The sequence below is a fragment of the Mytilus edulis genome, chromosome 10, assembly GCF_963676685.1.
Source record: "Mytilus edulis chromosome 10, xbMytEdul2.2, whole genome shotgun sequence".
NCBI lineage: Eukaryota > Metazoa > Mollusca > Bivalvia > Mytilida > Mytilidae > Mytilus > Mytilus edulis.
Window position 1 is genome coordinate 8,824,894 of NC_092353.1, and position 20,818 is coordinate 8,845,711.

Here is a 20,818-nt window from a genome sequence, read left to right on the forward strand (position 1 = left end):
TTTCTTTCAATTTTAGCATTACATATAGTGGCAGCTGAGGGTGAAACAAACAATTTTTTTTACTCAGGGTCCAAAACAAATTATTTTTTTCACCAAAACCTGGAAACAAACTTTTTGTTCCAAAAAAAACCATAGCCCCCCCCCCCCCCCCCCCCCCCAGAAAATCAAATGGTTGCTGCCTAACAAGGTCATTAGAAAAACAGGTTGCCGGGGTGAAATTTAAAACTTGAATGTCCAAAGAATAAGCAAGTCCAAACCTTGTATGAGTAGTCGTTAAACTTCTAGGTTCCCACGTAAAGTGAAAATGGCCCTATTTCAAGAAGAATTACTCCCGAAAACACGAACAATTGACTAAATTCGCGTTCATTGTTTTGATTTCGACCGCCTGACAACTTTACGGAAATACCAGAGTGATTATAATCAAGGACTCTGTGACGGGCAACTTATAATATCCGTGTTGTAAAGATTTTATTGATATCAAGCCAGTCCAGTTCAAACTATTATTACGTGGTACAATTCTCATTTACATATTATGAATATTAATTAGCAAAAGCGTTACTAATTTCTGGCTATGTGGTACGTGTTGAACAAATTCAAAATCTGTATTCTACATTCACTAACTAAAGGTTAAGGCATCCCCCCTCCCCCCATTTTTTCCAAACATTCCTTTCAAAAAAATATCTAGAAATTAATAAAATGAGAACAAGTTTATCGCATTGACCTTGGGATTATATCCTATATGTTTACCAATTAAATTAGTCAAAAAAAAAGAGAAAAGAACAACAATTCCGATTTCAGAGGGAAATTCTAAACGGAAAGTTCCAATTCAAATGATCAAATCAAACGCTCAACGATAACAATTGTCACATTCCTGACTTGGTAAAAGCCTCATATGGCAAAATTTTGGGCAATTTCCTAATTTGCATAGCGGTCATTTTGCCTTATCATGATGGCAGCCATTACAATAGGATTATATAAGCCCCTTAGATAAGAATGCCAATATGCCAATACCTATGTCGAATGAACAATTTGTTCGCATATAGGTGAATTGTACATTGTTTTTAGGCTTCTGTCCGAATATAAATTGACATTGTCTACTCTAAAATCTTTCGACCTTTTTAGTTTAAAAATTGGAAGCGTAACTATAATATAATTGACATACAAGATCATATAAAAAGACGGAAAATCGTTAAAAAAAATTAGTAAGATTCAAAACAAAAATACATATGCAAGAAGATGTTGTTCATCATGATTTGTACGCATATAGGGAAACACCTTGTAGTATTGATTTTTAAAGTTAAATAACTTTTAATTTACCTGCTTTCTTAGGTTTTCAGCCAAATTCTTTTAAAATCATGATGCTTTCAACCTTCCCATTTCGTAAAAAATCAAATTTTAAGCATTTCCACTTAGAATTTCTCTGCATTTTTGTAAATTTCCGCCAAAGGAAGTTTTTAAAGATACATTAGTTTTAGATACATGATAAATAAGGACTGGATTATCCGCAAATATAAAATAAATTATATTTTCAATCTTAGGCTATGGGAAGTAATTTTATCAAAAGGGACAAAGTCACGTGGTGCAAATCATTTGAATTAAGTACCTTTGATTTTGCCATATGCGTTTTTTATGTAGAAAACCTGGTTTAACAGCTAGCTAAACCTCTCAAAACGGCGTAAATAGACACCTTACGATATGGAAATAGATAAAACTGAACATATGCAATCCCTTTTGAATTTTGTTTTAGCTAAAGAATGATCCTCATGTATGTAAAAGTGGTCTTAGCAATATTGTGTTTAACAGTTGTCTCAGTAGTTACAGATGAACACGGAACAAGGTCCATACAAGGTAACAAATGTGATATGTTCATTGTCCAATTGATATCCATGTGATTAAGACAGACTGCAGAAATCGATAATAAAATTGTTACCAAATTGACGTGAGGTAAACAGAGTGGAGTGAAAAATTCTAGTTTCTTTAGTCGCTCTTTTAACTTATAATTCAACAATACTGTACTAGTATATTATTGGAAAATTAAAATATATCAAATCTATCATGTTCATATACGGGTTCTTTCAAGTTTTAGTATATGCGAATGTGTTAATCTTCCCTCTAATCTATCTGTTAATAAACGTGTACGAATGAGAAGTTATTGACCATCGATGTTTTAGCATTCAACTCAATATATAAGAATTATACTAAATGAAATATCTTGTCTTGTATAAATGAAATGAATGCTTTCTAGTGGTTTATACATTTAACTACAGATTGCACCCTATGGATAGCAGACGACAGTTTTACTTCCTGTTATCTATGTTTGCCGTGTTCTGATGGTTCGGGTTTTCATGGTTACATTTGCCGTACATCATTTTGTGACGGAAAGGAAGATTGCAACAATGGTGAAGATGAGGATGGATCCTTATGTCAAAGTAGGTACACAAGAAGGAACGTTCTCAATGTTAGAACACAAACACCATATTTTGAGGTTGAAACTTTGTAATTTTACATCTTGTCATTATGTTATTATTCTATAATTATTCATTTTTTGCTAAATGTGCTTAGTCTGTATGCCTTTTAATGTTTCTTTGATACATATGACGTGGCTCTGTACTTATACATCCCTTTATTGTGCTATTGTAAAACATTTTAATTTGTATTCTTGTCTTTCATGTTTGTCAATGTACTTTGTCTATAAGCGTATTTTATGTTTCTTTCATACATATATGACGTGGCTCTGTAATTTAACATCCCGTCTTTGTGTTTATGCTATGGTAAATTTGTGTATTATTGATTTTTATTTTTGATAATATGCTTTTTGACCTCTTTGTTACATATTTTGATGTTTCAAAAGTGATTAAGATTATAATATTTTTGACATTTTTATGTACTAGTATTGTGTCTGTATGGTTTTGTTCACACAACGTTGTTAATATAATGAAATTGGATGCGAGTGAGAGGTCTAACTAGTTTTTAATCAACAACTTTCGATATAAGAAAATGCCTGTACCAAGTTAGGAACATGATAGATGTTATCCTTTCGTTTGATGTGTTTGAGCTTTTGATTTTGTCAATTGATTAGGGATTTACGTATTTTCTTGATTTTACTTGTTTTTTTGACTTTCCCCTTTTGTGAATTTACCTTGGAGTTTAGTACTGTTTTCTAAATAAAGTTATATCAAATATAAAAAAGGAACAATGTTGTATAAAAGAAACAACAACAATGATAAAATAAAATAATGTATTTTAATAGCGGAACCTTGTGCAAATACTCAATGGCGATGTAGCGATGACAAGCAATGTATCCATTCATTTGCACGGTGTGATGGAAGAACAGATTGTTTAGACGGGTCGGATGAGGATCATAATGCATGTAGAGGTAAACGAATTTCGTTAAAACAGATAATCGACGCATTTAGATTTAAAAAAGTATTTCACACAATCCATTGTAAGATCTCTTTGTCATTTGACAAATCTATGAATTTAGATAAAATAATATCTGAAATACAATGCGTTCACATTGGCTAGAGGTATTGTTAGCTTTATTCTGTTGTCTGCTCTATGTTCGGGTTGTTGTCGCTTTGACACATTCCCCATTTCCTTTCTTAATCTTATTTCATTAAAATTAAAATTTGATGGTTTAGAACCATCAATAAAAACTATTAATGAAGTAATGAATACAAATTGTACTCACACATATTATTTTTTTTGTTTTTTAATTGTGCCTGTAAAGACTGCTCAAATACATAAATATAACAAAAGGTAAAGAATATAAAAACCAACATTTCTCTTGAGTATGCAATGGGTAGATATTTGAATAGCACTCGCAAAATTAGGGTTTTCTTTTTTATGTTGTGTATATAAAATAGAAGATGTCGTATGATTGCCAATGAAACAACTCTCCCCAAGAGACCAAAATAACACAGAAATTAACAACTATATATCACCATACGGTATTTAACAATAAGCAAGGCCTTAACCGCTTAGTCAGCTATAAATGGCCCAGAAATGACAATTTGAAACAATTAAACGAGAAAAACTAACGGCCAAATCTATGTACAAAACATTAACGAAAAACATATATACAACATATAAAAAAAAAGACAACCACTGAATTACAGGATCCTGACTTGGAACATGCACATACATCGACAATGTTAAACATATAAGCGGGATCCTAACCCTCCTCCTTACCTGGGCCATTGGTGTAACAGTACAACATAAGAAAGACTGTTTACGTTGGACGAAATATTTACTTTTTCATAAACCCTGCAACATGAAAAAACATGGATGGGTGCGTTTTGAATTCATTTGGTATTTGTACAGTATAGTTTGTCTTAAAACAATTACAATTTTGCATCACAAATCTTTTGTATTCCAGAATAAAGCTTTATATTAAAGATTCTTTTTTAATAGTATCATTCTTATAAGATAACGTTTATCTCTGATATCTCTAAAACAAATCGAATACGACGGTAAAGAGTAATATAAAAGGGCGAAATATCAAATACGTTGAGGCAATATATGCATTAGAGTATATAAGACTTAATGTCCCGCAAATTGAAAACACTATGCAGCAAAATTACCACACTATTTGGATTTTTCAAAAAACGCAATATGATGGGCTGTTGAGGAACAAATCAACAATCAACGTTGACATTTACCTAATGATAATAAAAGTCATCAAAGATACTTGTCTTATTATTTTTAAGCTAGACGTATTTTTTAGTATCAGCAATGACACAATCTCTCCAAATTACAGAACAGGTTATAGACAAGGCATTTGGTATTGTTATAGTGTAGCATACAACATGTGTCGGGTAAAACGATGCAGAACAGGCGTAACATTCCAACATTGAGTATTAAAAATGTTAGTACATAAAGTGAAGGATGCTAAAAGAAGAAGTTAAAACCCTTACAATTTCGTATTCTGTCAATGAACTGAATGTACCTGAAAAACATTTAAAATATGTGACGTTATATTTAAAAACACTCGAACTTCTACTCACTTTAAGTTTAAAACACGACGGAAATATTTCTTTTGATTTCCCTTTTATATTTTTAAATTGTTTACACAAGTTTACGAGACAAAATCTTTTAGCTTTGCACTTTTATTGAAAGGACATATGTCGATATAAGAAAAGATGATGGTTTAAGATTTTTGAAGTCTTTTTTTATAATTTGTTGTTTGTATTTAAAAGCACAACAATGCTCGGCAGGAGAATTGAAATGTGCCAACAAACTGGTTTGCTTCCATGAGAATGGACTTTGTGACGGTTACCGTGATTGCTACGACAATTCAGACGAGGCGAAATGTACAGGTATTGAAAACAATATTTTTGAACAGATATTAATGGTACCATAGTTCATCTTCTTTTGTTCTTATGCCAACTGATTTTCAATTGGTTCTTATATATTTGTGAAATGAAATACGACAGTGCCTTACGATATCTTAAAGAAAAGAACAGGAACAGGAAGCTATAAACCCTCCCCGTCCCCCTTTTTTTAAATTGAGGAGCCTTAACTGATAAGCGTTCCAATTATATCTATCTGGTTGATCAACATAGCAACCATTTTGTTTGATTCACTTTTAAATATTCTAACATTTTTGCCTTTGACTTTAAAATAAAACATACAATAGATAGATATAAGAAGATGTGGTTTGAGTGTCAATGTGCAAATGAAACAACTCTCCATCCAAGTAACAGACACAGAAAAGTCTACCTCATATATCCAAAATAAATGACAATGTTAAATGAAATAAACATCACGTATAAATACATCCGAAGCTATTTTCTGACTGAAACTTCAGAGAGCCAAACAAAAACGGTTGAAGAGCTGTATGCTTGTGACCCTTGTAAGACTTGTAAGATTTTTATTTTAGTTTCCTTTATATAGTTTGGAGTTGAGTATGACGTCTATTATGACTGAACTAGTACACACTTTTGTTTGGGGGCCAGCTGGAAAAACCTCGTGTCGCGGTATTTTCTCGATGTATTGAATCCCTATGCTGACCTTCGGCTGTTTAACTATAAGACGTGTCACGTTACTTAACTTTCCCAAATTCATGTATTTGGTTTTGATATTATATTTGTTATTCTCATTAGTTTTTGTCTAATGCTTAGTCCATTTCTGTGTGTGTTACATTTTAATGTTGTGTCGCTGTTCTCCTCTTATAATTAATGCGTTACCCCGATTTTGTGTTTTGTCCATGGATTTATGAGTTTTGAACAGCGGTATACTACTGTTGCCTTTATTTCTCCTCTTAGGTCGGGTTGTTGTCTCTTTGACAAATTCTTCTCAATTTAAGATGTACATAATATACTAGTCCACAAAAGAAACGATACATTTCATTTGCAATGTATGCGCATATGATAATAAAAATCTAATCCTGTCGGAAAGTAACAAAATCCCGTGTAAAAGATCTTAGGGTGCAAATTATTTTTGCGGAAAGTTGGATAAGAGATCGACACACAATTTTGAAAGTACTAAATGAATTTTTAAATTTGTTTAAAAATATTCAATATGCTAATCAAGTCTTGTTCATATTGTAACTAATGGGTTGAAATGTTGTTTTTTTCAAAATTTTGATAAAAAAAGTCCTTTTTAAAATCTCAAAAATGCAAAAAAAAGAAAGATATTTTCGTCTCAAAACAATGCTTAAGATATGGAAACAACACACTGTAAATTTTAAACCTTTCGGATTAGGTTTTAGATTTTTATCGTTTTTTTTTTAATTTCACTTTACACAAAGTGTCTATGGTAAATCAATGGATAATGTGTTCATTTGAACGATTTCTTGTGGGGCCGAACTTTGTTTTACAAATAAACAAAGAAACTATGATTTTTTTAAAAGAATTGATGGCAAACATTGTCTTTACCTTTCAATGAGAGGTTGGCATCATTTAAATTGGTTTTTTTTGTAAATTTTGTCAAAAAAAAAAAATTCGCCAATTAATTATTACCTTCAATATTGGTTCTATCAACGTAAAACTTCATCTTGAAATTTGAATAAAAAGTCGTGTATCGTTTGGTTTTTTTTGTTGACTAGTAAAGTTTTCAATGGTACCAGGATTATAATTTAGTATGCCAGACGCGCGTTTCGTCTGCATAAAGACTTATCAGTGACGCTCAAATCAAAATATTCATAAAGCCAAACAATTACAAAGTTGAAGAAGATTGAGGACCCAAAATTCCAAAAAGGTGTGCCAAATACGGCTAAGGACATATATGCCTGGGATAAGAAAATTCTTAGTTTTTCTAAAAAAATCAATGTTTTGTAAACAGAAAATTAAAAAAAAATATAAATCATTACAAAGAAGAGTTAACAGCTTTTGATATTAAATTATTTGCTTTAGAATTTCAGTGTCCTGACAATAAGTGGAAGTGTGACGACAGACAACAGTGCATCATTAGGAAAAGTGTGTGTGATGGTCACAACGATTGTCATGATGGTTCAGACGAAACCTTGGAAACATGTCTAGGTAAATACAAAAATATCATTTGTCCATTGGATTTCCTCTTTCAATTATTTTCAAAAAGTTACACCTAACTATCTTCTCCCAAAACCAATGTTCAAAACATTATGTTATTTAACCACGCAAAAACGGAAGTTCCCATATTTAGAGAAGAACATTATACTTGTACTCAGGGGGGTTTATGATACTATAGAGGGAATATGCAGATTTGTTCAATGTCACGTTCAATGGTGTCGACCAATCTATTGGTTTTGCTATCAACATGTAAATACAGTGGAACAATACGGTGCCAGGCACTAACTATATAAATGTTTTATCTAAAAAAAGAAATTATCCAATAATTGATATGTTTCAATATCATTGAGCAAAATATGTACAACTGCTCTTTACGTTCTTTTATGTGCTGTCTCTGGATATCTTTCTTGAAATGCATATAAACAGATGCGAATTTTTGCAGTTAAAATCTTTTCGTAGGTCAGGATCCATCTTGTTTTGTAAGCATGGTTAGTGAAATTATGTACCTAATAAGCATTCTTAATTGTTCAATACAGTACAACATTGCAAAGCTTCTAGACGTCCGTAATTTTCCTATAAGACACCATCCATTATTTCCGCATTAATGTAATATTATATTTCAGAGACTTCAGAATCCACGTATGTCTTCTAAGAGTTTTTCAAATGACCATACATGAAAATTCAGGCCTGCCTACAAAGGACGTGGGAAGCCGTACAGTTATTGAAAATATTAACTTTTTAACGTGCCCTAATAATGAATAAGAGTTTCGTTTCCCCTCTTACTAAACATGTACAATCGCAATATCTTCTTCCTTTCTTCCTTTTGTCTCAGTATATACAAATACTTGAAATAAATAATCGACCGAACAGTAACTACTCATAGTTATAAAATCATCACAAAAGTATACTCTTATGTAGTATTAACATGTTAACTTATGAATGTCTACTGACGGAATTATAAAATCTTTTTTTTTTGGCATATTTTGTTTATATTAAAGACTACCTGTGTTCAAAAGGAGATTAAAAGTGTGCAAACGGACTGCAATGTATCCATGAAGAAAGATTATGTGATGGTTATAGCGACTGTCAGGACAAATCAGACGAATCGATACAAGTTTGCAAAGGTAAAATATATCTATAATAATAAAACGAACATATTTGTTGGACTTAATAGAAAACGCATGGGCTCCAACTGATAGCGTCTAGGTTTGATCATTAACCCCAGTAAACTTGTACATAACTAACCATGTCTCTTTCAGTTGGAGCCCACGTGTTTTCTATAAAGTCCAACAAATATGTTAATATTCAAACCTCGTTCAAAAAGATCCAAATCAATAATGGTAAACTAACATATCGATAGGCTACATCATTTAAGACTAAGCAAACATTTGGGATATAAAAACGTCGTAGAAAAAAGATGATTGAATCAAATCAACACAACAAAATGTTTCTTTTTAAACAACAATTAACGTTTTACATTTTAAAAAGCATGTGATAATTTAATGAGATACTATATACTAGATGGTTTCATATGTTTTAGCAACTGATGCAATCAACATGAATATAAATGTACTAAAACAAACAGTAATATCATCAGTTCTTCGTTTGTGTGTGTGCTTGTTTTGTTATTTCTTATAAATTAATATTATGATTGCTTCTTTTGTTATCTTTATCAATAATAATATATAAATCAGGTTTGCAAAGTGGTTTTCCTTTTATCAGATTACACCTGTTCGTCAGGGAAATGGAAATGTAAAGACAATGACAAGTGCATATATGATGAACTGGTTTGTGATGGTAATTACGACTGTACAGACAAGTCAGAGGAGAATGAGGCTGTTTGCAGAGGTATTTTTATGCCCCTTTTATGGACATTACGTTTTCAAGTCTTTGCGTTCGTTCGTTCATCCGTCTGTTCGACTGTTCGTTCGTTTGTTCATCCCTCCCTTCACATGATCCTTATGACATGAGTTTTCTAATTTGAATGCCAAATTAGAGATTTTATCCTATTATCACGGTCCAGTGAACATAGAAAAAGATGGTGCGGGGGTATCCCTGTACTTAGGACACATTTTTGTTCGTTATATTTCTTGATGCGAATCTTAAGTGTTTTTTCGCATTTTTTCTTTTTCGATTTTAGAAACATTTATAAACTCTTAACGTTTAAGAATGAGTTCTGTTTGTTTTGAAATATCTTAATATGCCGTGTTTATATTCTTTCTCTTTTTTATCAACCAAAACTACTTTTTTATTAAACATGTTAAATAGTGTATCATACTCAGCGATGCCAGGATTATGATTTAATACGCCAGACGCGCGTTTCCTCTACATAGGACTCATCAGTGACGCTCAGATCAAAACATTTAAAAAAGCCAAAGAAGTACAAAGTTTAAGAGCATTGATGACCAAAAATTCCAAAAGGTTGTGCTAATTACGGCTTAAGCAATCTAATCCTGGGTAAGGAGATCCTTAGTTTTTCCAAAAATTCAAATTTTGTAAATAGGAAATTTATAAAAATAACCATATAATTGATATTTATGTCAACGCTGAAGTGTTTACTACTGGCCTCGGTACCCAATAAGTTAAGTTGACAATTGAACAAAATGCGGCGAAATGTTCATTATCTGTATTCAATTTATCTAAACACCATAACATTGACATTATTACACATGTTCAAGTAATAACATTTCCTACAAGATAGTTAATTCGAAATAATTCGTTGATTATCCTTTTTACTAGTAACTATAATGAGTGACTCATGAATTGTGATTTGATAGTTTTTTTATATAATCTATGTGAATGCTTAAATAAATGATAATTATTATTTTTTTAGATTACCACTGTCTCGGAGACAAGACTAAATGTGCCGACGGATTACAATGTGTTTCACAGACTGATGCATGTATGTGTATGTTGCCCGGATGCAAAGATGGCAGTTGATGTGCAGGCTTATCATGTGAGTAAACAAACTTTATAACAATCTTAAATAGACGCTACAAAGAGATCGAAATCGATTGTTTTACTTTAAAATATAGATAGGCTAGACATTTATAGGTGAATACACGTTTGGGGGAAAAGTGCGAGGATTTAACATAGTTAAAACAAATTAACACAGCGCATTGTTTATTTATAAACAGCAATTACCATTATACAAAGCATGTGATGATTAGATTTAGTTGCTTTAGTTTCTAGATTATTTCATCTCATGCACTTCAGTACTGAATCTTATGATTTTTTGACCGGACAATTTTTTTATTTTCTGCGTATACGAAATTTTGAAAAAAAGTATTTTAAAATTTTAAGTATCGAGTGTGAGCATGGGAACACAATTTAGTTAATCAGTAATATAAAAGGTGTAAATATTGCTTATATAGAAAACAGTTCTCTTTTTAACAGCTCTGTGTGCATATCCAGATTGCTATATACAGCTGTACAGAAATAGACCTGGTTCATTGATGCTCGGTCCTGCTGGTCCTCCAGGATCTCAAGCGTGTCCTTGACTTCAAACTTAAACAACATATTCACAGAATAACTTGGCATAAATACATAGAGCTGTATATATCTTAATTTTTGATTGCTATACAATTTTATAAAATATCATTGATTTAAAGCAAATAATTGCAAACTGTGTTTATTCAATATCAGATAAGGTCGGATGTTTGTCGCAACTTTCCTATTCCTTAAGCTTTGAAGACGAAACGCGTGTCTGGCGTAAATACAAAATGTAATCCTGGTATCTTTGATGAGTTTATCTCCTAGTATGTGTATCATGTTATAAAAAGTAAAATGACAAATATTTACCCATCGTCAAGAAATATTAAAACGGAAAGTCCTCAATTAGATGGCAAAATTAAAAGCTGGAAACACATCAAACGTTTGAAATCAACTGTCATATTCCCTACATGGAACCTGCATTATCTTGTGTATGAAATGGTGGATTTAACCTGGTTAACATGAACTGGCACAACTCTTACATATCGCAAATTACTATTTTTATTGTTGTGCCAGTTCATATCGCAAATTACTGGGTTTTTTTTTATTTTGTCATATCTATGCAGTTTTTCCGTCGTGTTTGGAAATTTTCATATTGTACCAGCGTTTTGATCTTCGCTTTAACTGTTCGTTATGTATAAATTTCGAGATTGTGATAGTTTCATAATTGGAACATATTGACATGATTCATTTCACCTCGTGATCATACTGATGGAGGATATCTGGTATTCGAAATATCTAACATTTGTTCATCACCAATTCAGTTTTATCCTGTATATCTATTATATACTGTAAATTAAGAAATTATTGCGTGCATTTATTATTGCGATTTTGTCATTTTAGACTTAAATGCGATTTTAATTTTTACGATTTTGAGAAAAATCCTGTTAAACTCATATAAAATATTTCAAAATGCGAGTTTTAATTATTGCGTTTACAACTCAGTCGCATTTTTCGCAATAATAAAAACCTCGCATTAATTTCTGAATTTACAGTAGTCATTTCTTTTTAATTTACCGTTTGAAAAAGTATATAAATTTTTCTAAATAATCAGGATGTACTTATCCCAGGTAGAAACCACTAGCCGTATTGGGCACAATTTTGTGGAACTGTTTGTTGTTAGTGCTATTCAACTTTGTACTTGGTTTGGCTTTTGAACTATTCTCATCAGAGCGTCACTGGTTGTGTGGACGAAACGCACGTCTGGAGTATTAAATTTTAAACCTAGTACTTTTTGTTAGCTATTATTCGTGTGTTTCTCTGTCCTATATGTTCTCCCATTTGTTTGTATTGTAGTCTTCTCGTGTAATGTTGGCATCTTAATGTTAAATTTTACATTGCCATATAAGCGGGAGGTTTGGCATTGTACAACACCAGGTTCAATCCACCATTATTGTCTTGCAATACGATTTTGCCACGCTTCTCTTGCGATAATGGCACGCTTTTACTTCGACCATTCTACGATTAACTACGTTCTTATCGCGATCTAACTACGCTCTCACCGTTAACGTCAACATCATGTTCAATATAAATACTGTTCCATTCCTAATAATTTTCATTATATTCAATATTCAATAATTTCAATAATCATAGAGCGCAAGTTCCATATCAGGAAAGTCGCCTCCAAAACATCAATATAATAATAATAATAATAATAATTTTCATTAATACGTAGAATTTTGAGAACAACACAGGCATGCTTTCAAAATCTACTAGAACTTATTGACGAGGTGTTACGCGAAGATGTAGCGTCAGGGAGCTTTGATACAAATCCTGACCCATATGAGATGTCGGATCAATGAATCCAACCTGAATCATAACGTATTGCTGATCCATCAAGACCAAATGATAATATTTTCTTAAACAGTAGTGGGAATGATACAGATATGTCAAGTATGGTTGAGCTGTTGAAAATTAGGGACATGAGGTCCAAATTACATACAGACAAACAACACATGGAGAGCTTTTAGATATTTCACGTGACATGGCTTGAACTCAAACTGGTCGTAGTATGAACGTAGTAATGTCGTTCGACAAGCGTGATGAGGACGACATGAGCGTACAATAATCGGACTTTGGTCTTTCACAACGTAGTATAAACATAGTATAGTAGTAGTAAGAGTGTTGTTTGGTCGCGGGAGAACGTGATGGTCGAAGTGAGGTCGAAGTAACGTCGCTGGGAGATCGGAGCGCAATATCTCCAACTAGAATCGCGCTTTTTTAACGTCCTCACTACGATGGTACCACGACATTATAATTACTGCGCACTCGCTAAGAATTTACCACGATCTGATCGCATCATATGTTCAAAGTTTGCCACGTTCATCACGATTATGAAGACCTCCCTAATACCGTACCACGACCTTACTGCGATCGTCAAATTTGCATTTTAATCAGAGATCATAGTGCGATCGTAACCTAGTGTGACTGCGGTATCAGATGTATTGAATACATCTATTATATTACGCAAAAGTATTGTACTTCATTATTATAAAAATATCATAAAATATAAAAAATGTACATCTTTTATTCTTTCCTGCAAATTGTTAGCTCACTTTGTCATTATTTAAATCAAATACACTATTTGTAAATGTTTTGTCCAATACTTGTGTTTAGATATATTTGAATACCTAATTTAGAATACTTTTTTATCATTGAATATTACCTGGTAGATTTAAATGTTTTTTATTAAATGGACTCGAGACGTCTAAAACCTTGACATTATGATTAACAAATCAAACATTGTTGGAAACCCCCAAAAAAGTATTGCTTGATTTATTTCACCTGACTGGATGGAGTTTTAACGGTTCGCTTATCATAGAAAAACTCATCAATAAACAGTGTGTGATTTGGGATGGACTCATCAATGACGTGTAGAATCATTCTTTGGAAATTCTTTTGATAACATTGATGGGTGATTAGAAATCGCTAATTATTATAACGGCAATCATTCTTATCACATGCATCTTCATGTTATTGGAAAAAGACATTGATAATGCACTTTATGATTTTTTTCAAATTTAAAACGAATATAGATGAGAAATTAAAGAGACACAAGCAAGCGACGTAAAAAAAACAGCAGTCATCATTCAGCTCAACCATTAATTTTACCAGAACAAAAGAAATATGCTAGTGAATGTTTAAAAATGTGTCCTTAACTAAGCATAAAAGTGTAATTTTCATACTTTTCCTTTGAAATAATGTGAAAAAAAACCTGTTACAAAATAGTAAGAACCTAATTGAATACTTTTCTAATAAAAAACAAATTCGAAAAAAAACTTAAAAGAAGGACAAAAGATATCAGAGGGAGAGTCAACCTTAGAGGTTGAAAATAAACTGACAACGCCATGGCGTAGAATGAAAAGATAAAAAGACAAATAATCATTACAGACTAAACAACAACGAAAACTAAAGACTAAGCAACATGTACCCCACCAAAAACTGGGGGTGATCTCATATGCAGCGGAAGGGCAGGCAGATCCTGCTCCACATGTAGCCCCCGTCGTGTTGCGAATGTTATTAAAAATCCGTTGAATAGTCTTATTAGATATGCAACATTCGTGAATAGGGAAGTTACGACACAAGGAACAAATCCAATATCATTTGTGAAACTGTAATTTCACAATGGTCAACTAACTCGTGATGGCGTCCATAAAATTTACAAAGGGATGATTTCAACTTCACCATTTGAATTCTTTGGTTTAATATCTTCCATGTGAGTAGCAAACCTCTATCAAGGCAATCATGATATGAAAAACAAGCCCGGGAACATTGTATCAATTAGGATATATATAGTCAATATGCAGACGCTGCTGCAATGTTGCTTTATATAAATGGATAATTCTCAATAGGAACGCTGACATCAACTATTTTGTTGTAAAGTTTGGTTTTATTTTAAAGTCGGCGTTCGAATTCAATAAATGTCAAATACAACACGAGCTGTATGTCCTTTATTATAACGATTCTGTCAAAATAAGTTGTACTGTTTAAATATGCAATAAGTACCTCCATAAGCCTGTAAATCTCGTGAATAGTCACATGTCTGTTTAAACTTTTAGTCAATGGAAAGGCATATATAATAAGTACTGGCAAACGGGACAAAGATCCTAGGACTTAGATACTTTATATAAAAAAACACTATGTATAATCACCGTTTTAAACTGGAGAATTTTGTAAAACATATAATTTTTAAAGTTTTGCACCGCTGATTAAATAATCTGTATTAATATAACTTGTCAAATAATGGTTGAAATTAAGAATACAAACATTACAGATTTACATTTACAATAAATTGAATACCATAAAGAGGTATAATTTTTCAACTTTTACAACAGGACATACAGAAATGAAAAGATTAAATCAATCAGTATCTTTTGTTTAAAACACAAGGTGTTACGGTCAAATACAACAGACGTGATTGTGAATACATTTTTACTACGACCTGAGACGAATGATAACGCCACTAAACACAGATAGTGAACCATTGTCATTGGTTTTTTTTAGGTATGTTTATATAGAACGTATTTTAAAACTATATTTTTAATAATACTTCATTCATGTTTATGATTTTAAATTAGTAATGATTTCTCGATGATAATTCAAATATGATCATTAGAATAAGCGGAGGTTTTATTAAACTTTCATAAGTATGTGTTTCTTCCTAATATGGCGCTTACACAGTGTCAATTATTCTTCCCGTTTGAGAAGTAGGACAAGCACCCCGACGGTTAGTTTGTCCCGTTACATTCTGGAAAACTTATCCGATTTTGGCTAATCGGATTAAAATCGTGTTTATGTTGTTAAAGATTCTGCTGTATCGGATAAAAATCGTAACAATGTTCTGTGTTTTCTAGGTGGTGTTCTGCTGAGCGGGCATGATCTTGAGAAATTTGTCATTGCTGCTTTTTTTGCCGATTGAGTCCATATTGCTTCCCGAAGGCGAACCGTGTTGGACGAAACCGTTCCGGAACAGTTCCTTTATTATTACGACATTCGGCAATAATATCCTAGTCTGAGTCTCGAAAATTACAGAACACGATACCACTGAGTACTGACAAAGTTGTTTGTAATGCGGTCCGGCATTCAATGATAGGATTGCCTTACGACAGTACCTAATCATCTCAAATATGGCGACAGTTTACTGCGTCAGCGTCGGTTCACTGCCTTGTATCTGTTTGATGTCTGTCGGATCTCGTGTGGCAGAATCGGGACGCTGTCGTTTTTAACCATGGAAAAAATGCAAATCTGATTAGAATTGGATTGAAAATGAGATAATCGGGACAAATTCAGACGGAACAGCAAGATTTGGACTCTTTCTAAACAATATCTGATTGTTGTCGTGATTAAAGTAAGGTTTTTGCAAATTTTAGTACAAGTTTGAATTTTCAGTCACGATTAACAAGCTCTTGATCAGACTTTGAACAAATTATTATCGGGAATGCTCCTAAAACGGACGACAGTAAAAATCGTGAATGTGTGACCCAATTTCTATGTCAAGGAATAAGTTTAACTAAGGTCTAAGTGTCTGGTGTTTTCTTACCACCAGTTTGAAAGTAATTCTGAAATAGCAATATAACATATATAAATAACCAGCTTTTTCATGTAACATTAGAATGTACTTTTACGAAATATCACAGATTACGTTTATTATATACTAAAGAAATATAGTATCAAATGATACATTTTAACTGTTGTTAATTATGTATCAAGTTAAATGTATTGCAGTCACATGCAAGCGATATGAAGAGAACGATATAATAAAACAAAAACTTTAAATGAATGTTCTTTATCATAAATATTACTGGCAATTGAAACCATGATTAATTGATATTTGAAATTCAATCGGAGCATGTATGACCCTTATACGTGTCGTTCACAAGGACCATAAACATCGAAGAAGTGGCATCATAACATTAAATACTGACCACAAGAATTTAAATAAGCCATTTAAACATAAAAATGATACGGCTTGAAAATGCTTATGTTGGCCATATTCTTGTAACGACAAAATGACAGACTTTAACAGAATATCAATCAAACTAAAGTGTAAATAAGAAAATAACATTAAACCATAGAAAAGAGCCTGTAATTCAGCGGTTGTCGTTTGTTATTGTGTTACATATTTGTTTTTCGTTATTTTTTTTTAATTTTTTTTACATATATAAGGCCGTTAGTTTTCTCGTTTGAATTGTTTTACATTATCTTATGGGGGCCTTTTATAGCTGACTATGCGGTATGGGCTTTGCTCATTGTTGAAGGCCGTACGGTGACCTAAAGTTGTTAATGTTTGTGTCATTTTGGTCTTTTGTGGATAGTTGTCTCATTGGCAATCATACCACATCTTCTTTTTTATATTTCCAGCTAAGTATGTATGAAAGTGCAATACACACAATGAAACAAACTTCACACTTTATCTTAAAACCCAGAGGAAGCTATTAAGAATCTGAACTATCAGGATGCTATACATATAGCAATAGCTCCAATGGCAATTTATTGATCCTACTCATAAATGTCTTGCTGATATTTTAAACGGCTTCGGAGTATTTTTGTTGATTTATTTTTCCTTTGGTTATACACTTTTAAAGTGTTTAGTAAGTCTGTTATTGATATTTTTAACATACACCAAACTCAAAAACATTCAATATTTGATATTGTTATATTACTTGTTTTCAACAGAACTAGTCATATTGAGCACCACTGAACAGCCTAGGAGCAACTGATTTCCAGATATATATAACATTGAATACCTGTTTGTCAACATGAACACGATTCATCCATTTGCATTATTCGTGATTTTCGTGTCTTTTCATTCCGGATTTTCCGAAACTTGTCGAATAAATCAACAGAGGAATCACTTGATCGCAGATTGCAAAAGACTTGCATTACAAGACATACCTTCGTATTTGACTGTGAACATTTCAGACCTTGATTTAAGTTATAACAATATCTCATTCCTTAAAACATATGCTTTTAAACGATTTCGTTCTATGACCGTTTTAATTATTGATAGCAACAATGTTGACAGAATGGAACCAGAAACATTTATGGGTCTTACCAAATTAAGACTGCTTCTTTGAAGCACAACACATTTGTTATTTTGTCCACGATCTTTGAACGTATATTTAAACCTTTATCATCTCTGAATACTTTAGACATACGGAATAATATGGGCAAATTTATCATCAAATCTATAGTATAATATCCATTTTTTGGTGATTTGCTAAACTTAAAATATTTATATATGGCCCTGGCTGAAATACCCATTTTCAACTCAAGTGGATTTGAGCAGTTGTTTAATCTTCATACTATAAGATTTGAAACATGTTATTTAAAACAAATGTTGAATGACACTTTATTTCATTTACCGAGTAATATTACAACAATTTTTTTTCATAAGTGTCATTCTTTTATATCGTTTGTAGAAGCTAACTTTTTAAGACCATTCCCAGCACTGACGGATTTAAATATGCATCTGGTGAACATCAAATTAGAAGATGCATTGACACTTTTATATCCGTTTACTGAAACAGAAATGGCATCAATTATGTTTAAGCGTCTCGAAGGTTCTGCAGCCAAGCCTGTTTTCATAACTCGTGATATGGTAAAGTACCTATCACAAATATGTTTTCATACGTTAGTATTAGCACAAAGTGATATAATTGGATATGAACAACATTCTTTACTTACGTATAAATATCCCCAATGTTTGGAGTACCTTGCATTTTCAGGCAACCGATTTTCCTTATCATACAACAGTCATTCAATTGAACTTTTAATACTTGCTAAGAAAGCAGCAAATTCAAAATTCTTTGATATATCGTACAATGCGGTAAACTTTAACAATGTGAGGTACTGTAATATAGAAGCTCTCAAAAATTATTCATACAGAAACGAAATATATCACAACGGCTGTGAAGTCCAATCTACAGATCCTAGCCAATATTCAAATGCTTATTCAAATGAAGACTTTCTGTATTCTAAAATGGCCGATGGATCAAACACTACGATTACGTTGCCTGATAATCTGACATTTTTTCGTTGTTTACATTATATGACATCTTATATTGAATATGGAGTGAATATGTTTGTTAGGCATTCCGATAGCTTAAGGTACGTAGATTTATCATATTTTGATATTGCCAAATTTCTAGAAATTTATTCCGTGACACCTTTCAATATCAAATATCTTGACTTATCTGGATTCAACTCCATGCTTCTCATACACAAATCCTCAGTGCATATTTTTCAAAATGTTGAAACGGCACTTTTAAAAGATGCTCGGATTGACGAAACCATAAGAAAAAATGGTAATATATTTAAACTATTTCCAACTGTTGAAAAATTTGATATATCGTACAATACCTTGTGGTATCTGAACGAGGATTCTTTTGTATTCAATACAAAACTGAAGAGCCTAAACATGGCCAACAATTTGTTATCAACAATTCCTAATGCAGTTATGAGCTTATCACACTTACATACATCGGATATCAGATATAATAGAATTTAGACTATTGATGAAACAGTGAGAGCATGGCTGGATGCAAAAAGTGAAAGTGAAAACTTTTATATGTTTATAAAAGGTAATAGTTTAAAGTGTACCTGTGAAACGGCTAATTTTATTGAATGGTTGTTCCAAACAAAAGTTATTTTTGATCAGCAAAAAAAGAAATATAATTGTACATTGACAAATGGTACCGGTGCTAACACGTTATCTGTCTATATGCGATTTCATGATCATTTTGGTGGATGCAACAACAAAAATTGGTTGCGAATAGGAATTGCACTTTTAGCTTCATTTGTCATTTTTACTATACCGTTCGCTATTATATATAACTTTCGATGGAAAATAACGTATTGGATTTACATAAATTTCAGAAAAGTTTTAGAACATCGGTTGGAAAAAAAGTTTAAATATGATATATACTTAGCGTATGCAAATGACAAAATTCAATGGGCACGTGAATTTCTCCTTCCACGAATCGAATGCTCCTGGAATATGACCGTCTGCATAGAAGATAGGGATTTCTCAGTTGGAATGGCGAAAGCAGATGCAATAGCCAATGCGGTTGCCGAAAGCAAACACGCCATTTTTATAATTTCGGAAATATACCAACATGATGCATGGAGCAAATATGAAATTGAAAGAATAGAATATGAAAAATGTTCAAATTACATTCAAAAGATTGTAGTGATTGCAAAAGATGAAAGCATTTCCTGTATTCCAAACGAATTAAAAAATCTTTTACAACATTTGACTGTAATACAATGGACTGATGATGAAACTGCTTGGGACAAATTATGCATGGCATTGTTTACCGAGTCGTATTGATTGGTTCCCGTACTGTTCTTAGTTTTATTGATAGGCATAGTATTCGTGTTCTGTTACAATATATTTGAGAAAATGTACGCACAGTGTATATATATTTATATATATCTCTCGGATTCGTGCGCATGAACATTTTCCATAAGTAACACAAGTATATATTTGCTGTGTATACTATTTAGCTTACTGGTATATGCGGGAAGCAGTTCTTTCCCATTTTCTTTTGATACTTTGTTTTAGTATGATAAATTTTCTACAAACAATATTTGATATGATGTGGCATCTTTTTTCCTGCCTCAACAGTTTCATACAACCATATTCATTAATTAAACAGCATTCTCAATAAATTCCTTTTAAAACAATCAAATTAGAATTTCATAATTACCTTATATAACCACAATTTCAGAATCGAGTTGCGCGGACTATTCATATTTGGACGCAAGATAAGTCCCATAACTACCAAATGGCTCATTCATGGAAAAAGGGTAAATTACCAATGAATTTAGTACTG

General features: G+C 32.2%; 1 protein-coding gene across 2 annotated transcripts; it reads left to right on the forward strand.

Moving 5' to 3' along the window:
* Positions 1 to 1,746: 1,746 nt before the first annotated feature.
* On the forward strand, positions 1,747 to 20,669 carry LOC139493314 (low-density lipoprotein receptor-related protein 8-like). 2 transcript variants are annotated; one of them, XM_071281593.1, is made up of 10 exons: positions 1,747 to 1,848; positions 2,268 to 2,429; positions 3,251 to 3,376; positions 5,199 to 5,318; positions 7,356 to 7,481; positions 8,489 to 8,614; positions 9,213 to 9,338; positions 10,324 to 10,446; positions 15,372 to 15,485; positions 17,658 to 20,669. In XM_071281593.1, exons 1-6 carry the CDS (start codon positions 1,755 to 1,757, stop codon positions 8,512 to 8,514), a joined length of 654 nt encoding a protein of 217 aa, XP_071137694.1. In that variant the 5' UTR covers positions 1,747 to 1,754; the 3' UTR covers positions 8,515 to 8,614; positions 9,213 to 9,338; positions 10,324 to 10,446; positions 15,372 to 15,485; positions 17,658 to 20,669. The 2 variants fall into 2 exon arrangements, with proteins under 2 accessions (XP_071137694.1, XP_071137693.1); XM_071281592.1 differs by lacking the exons at positions 15,372 to 15,485; positions 17,658 to 20,669 and adding an exon at positions 10,887 to 11,465.
* The last annotated feature ends 149 nt before the right edge of the window (positions 20,670 to 20,818 follow it).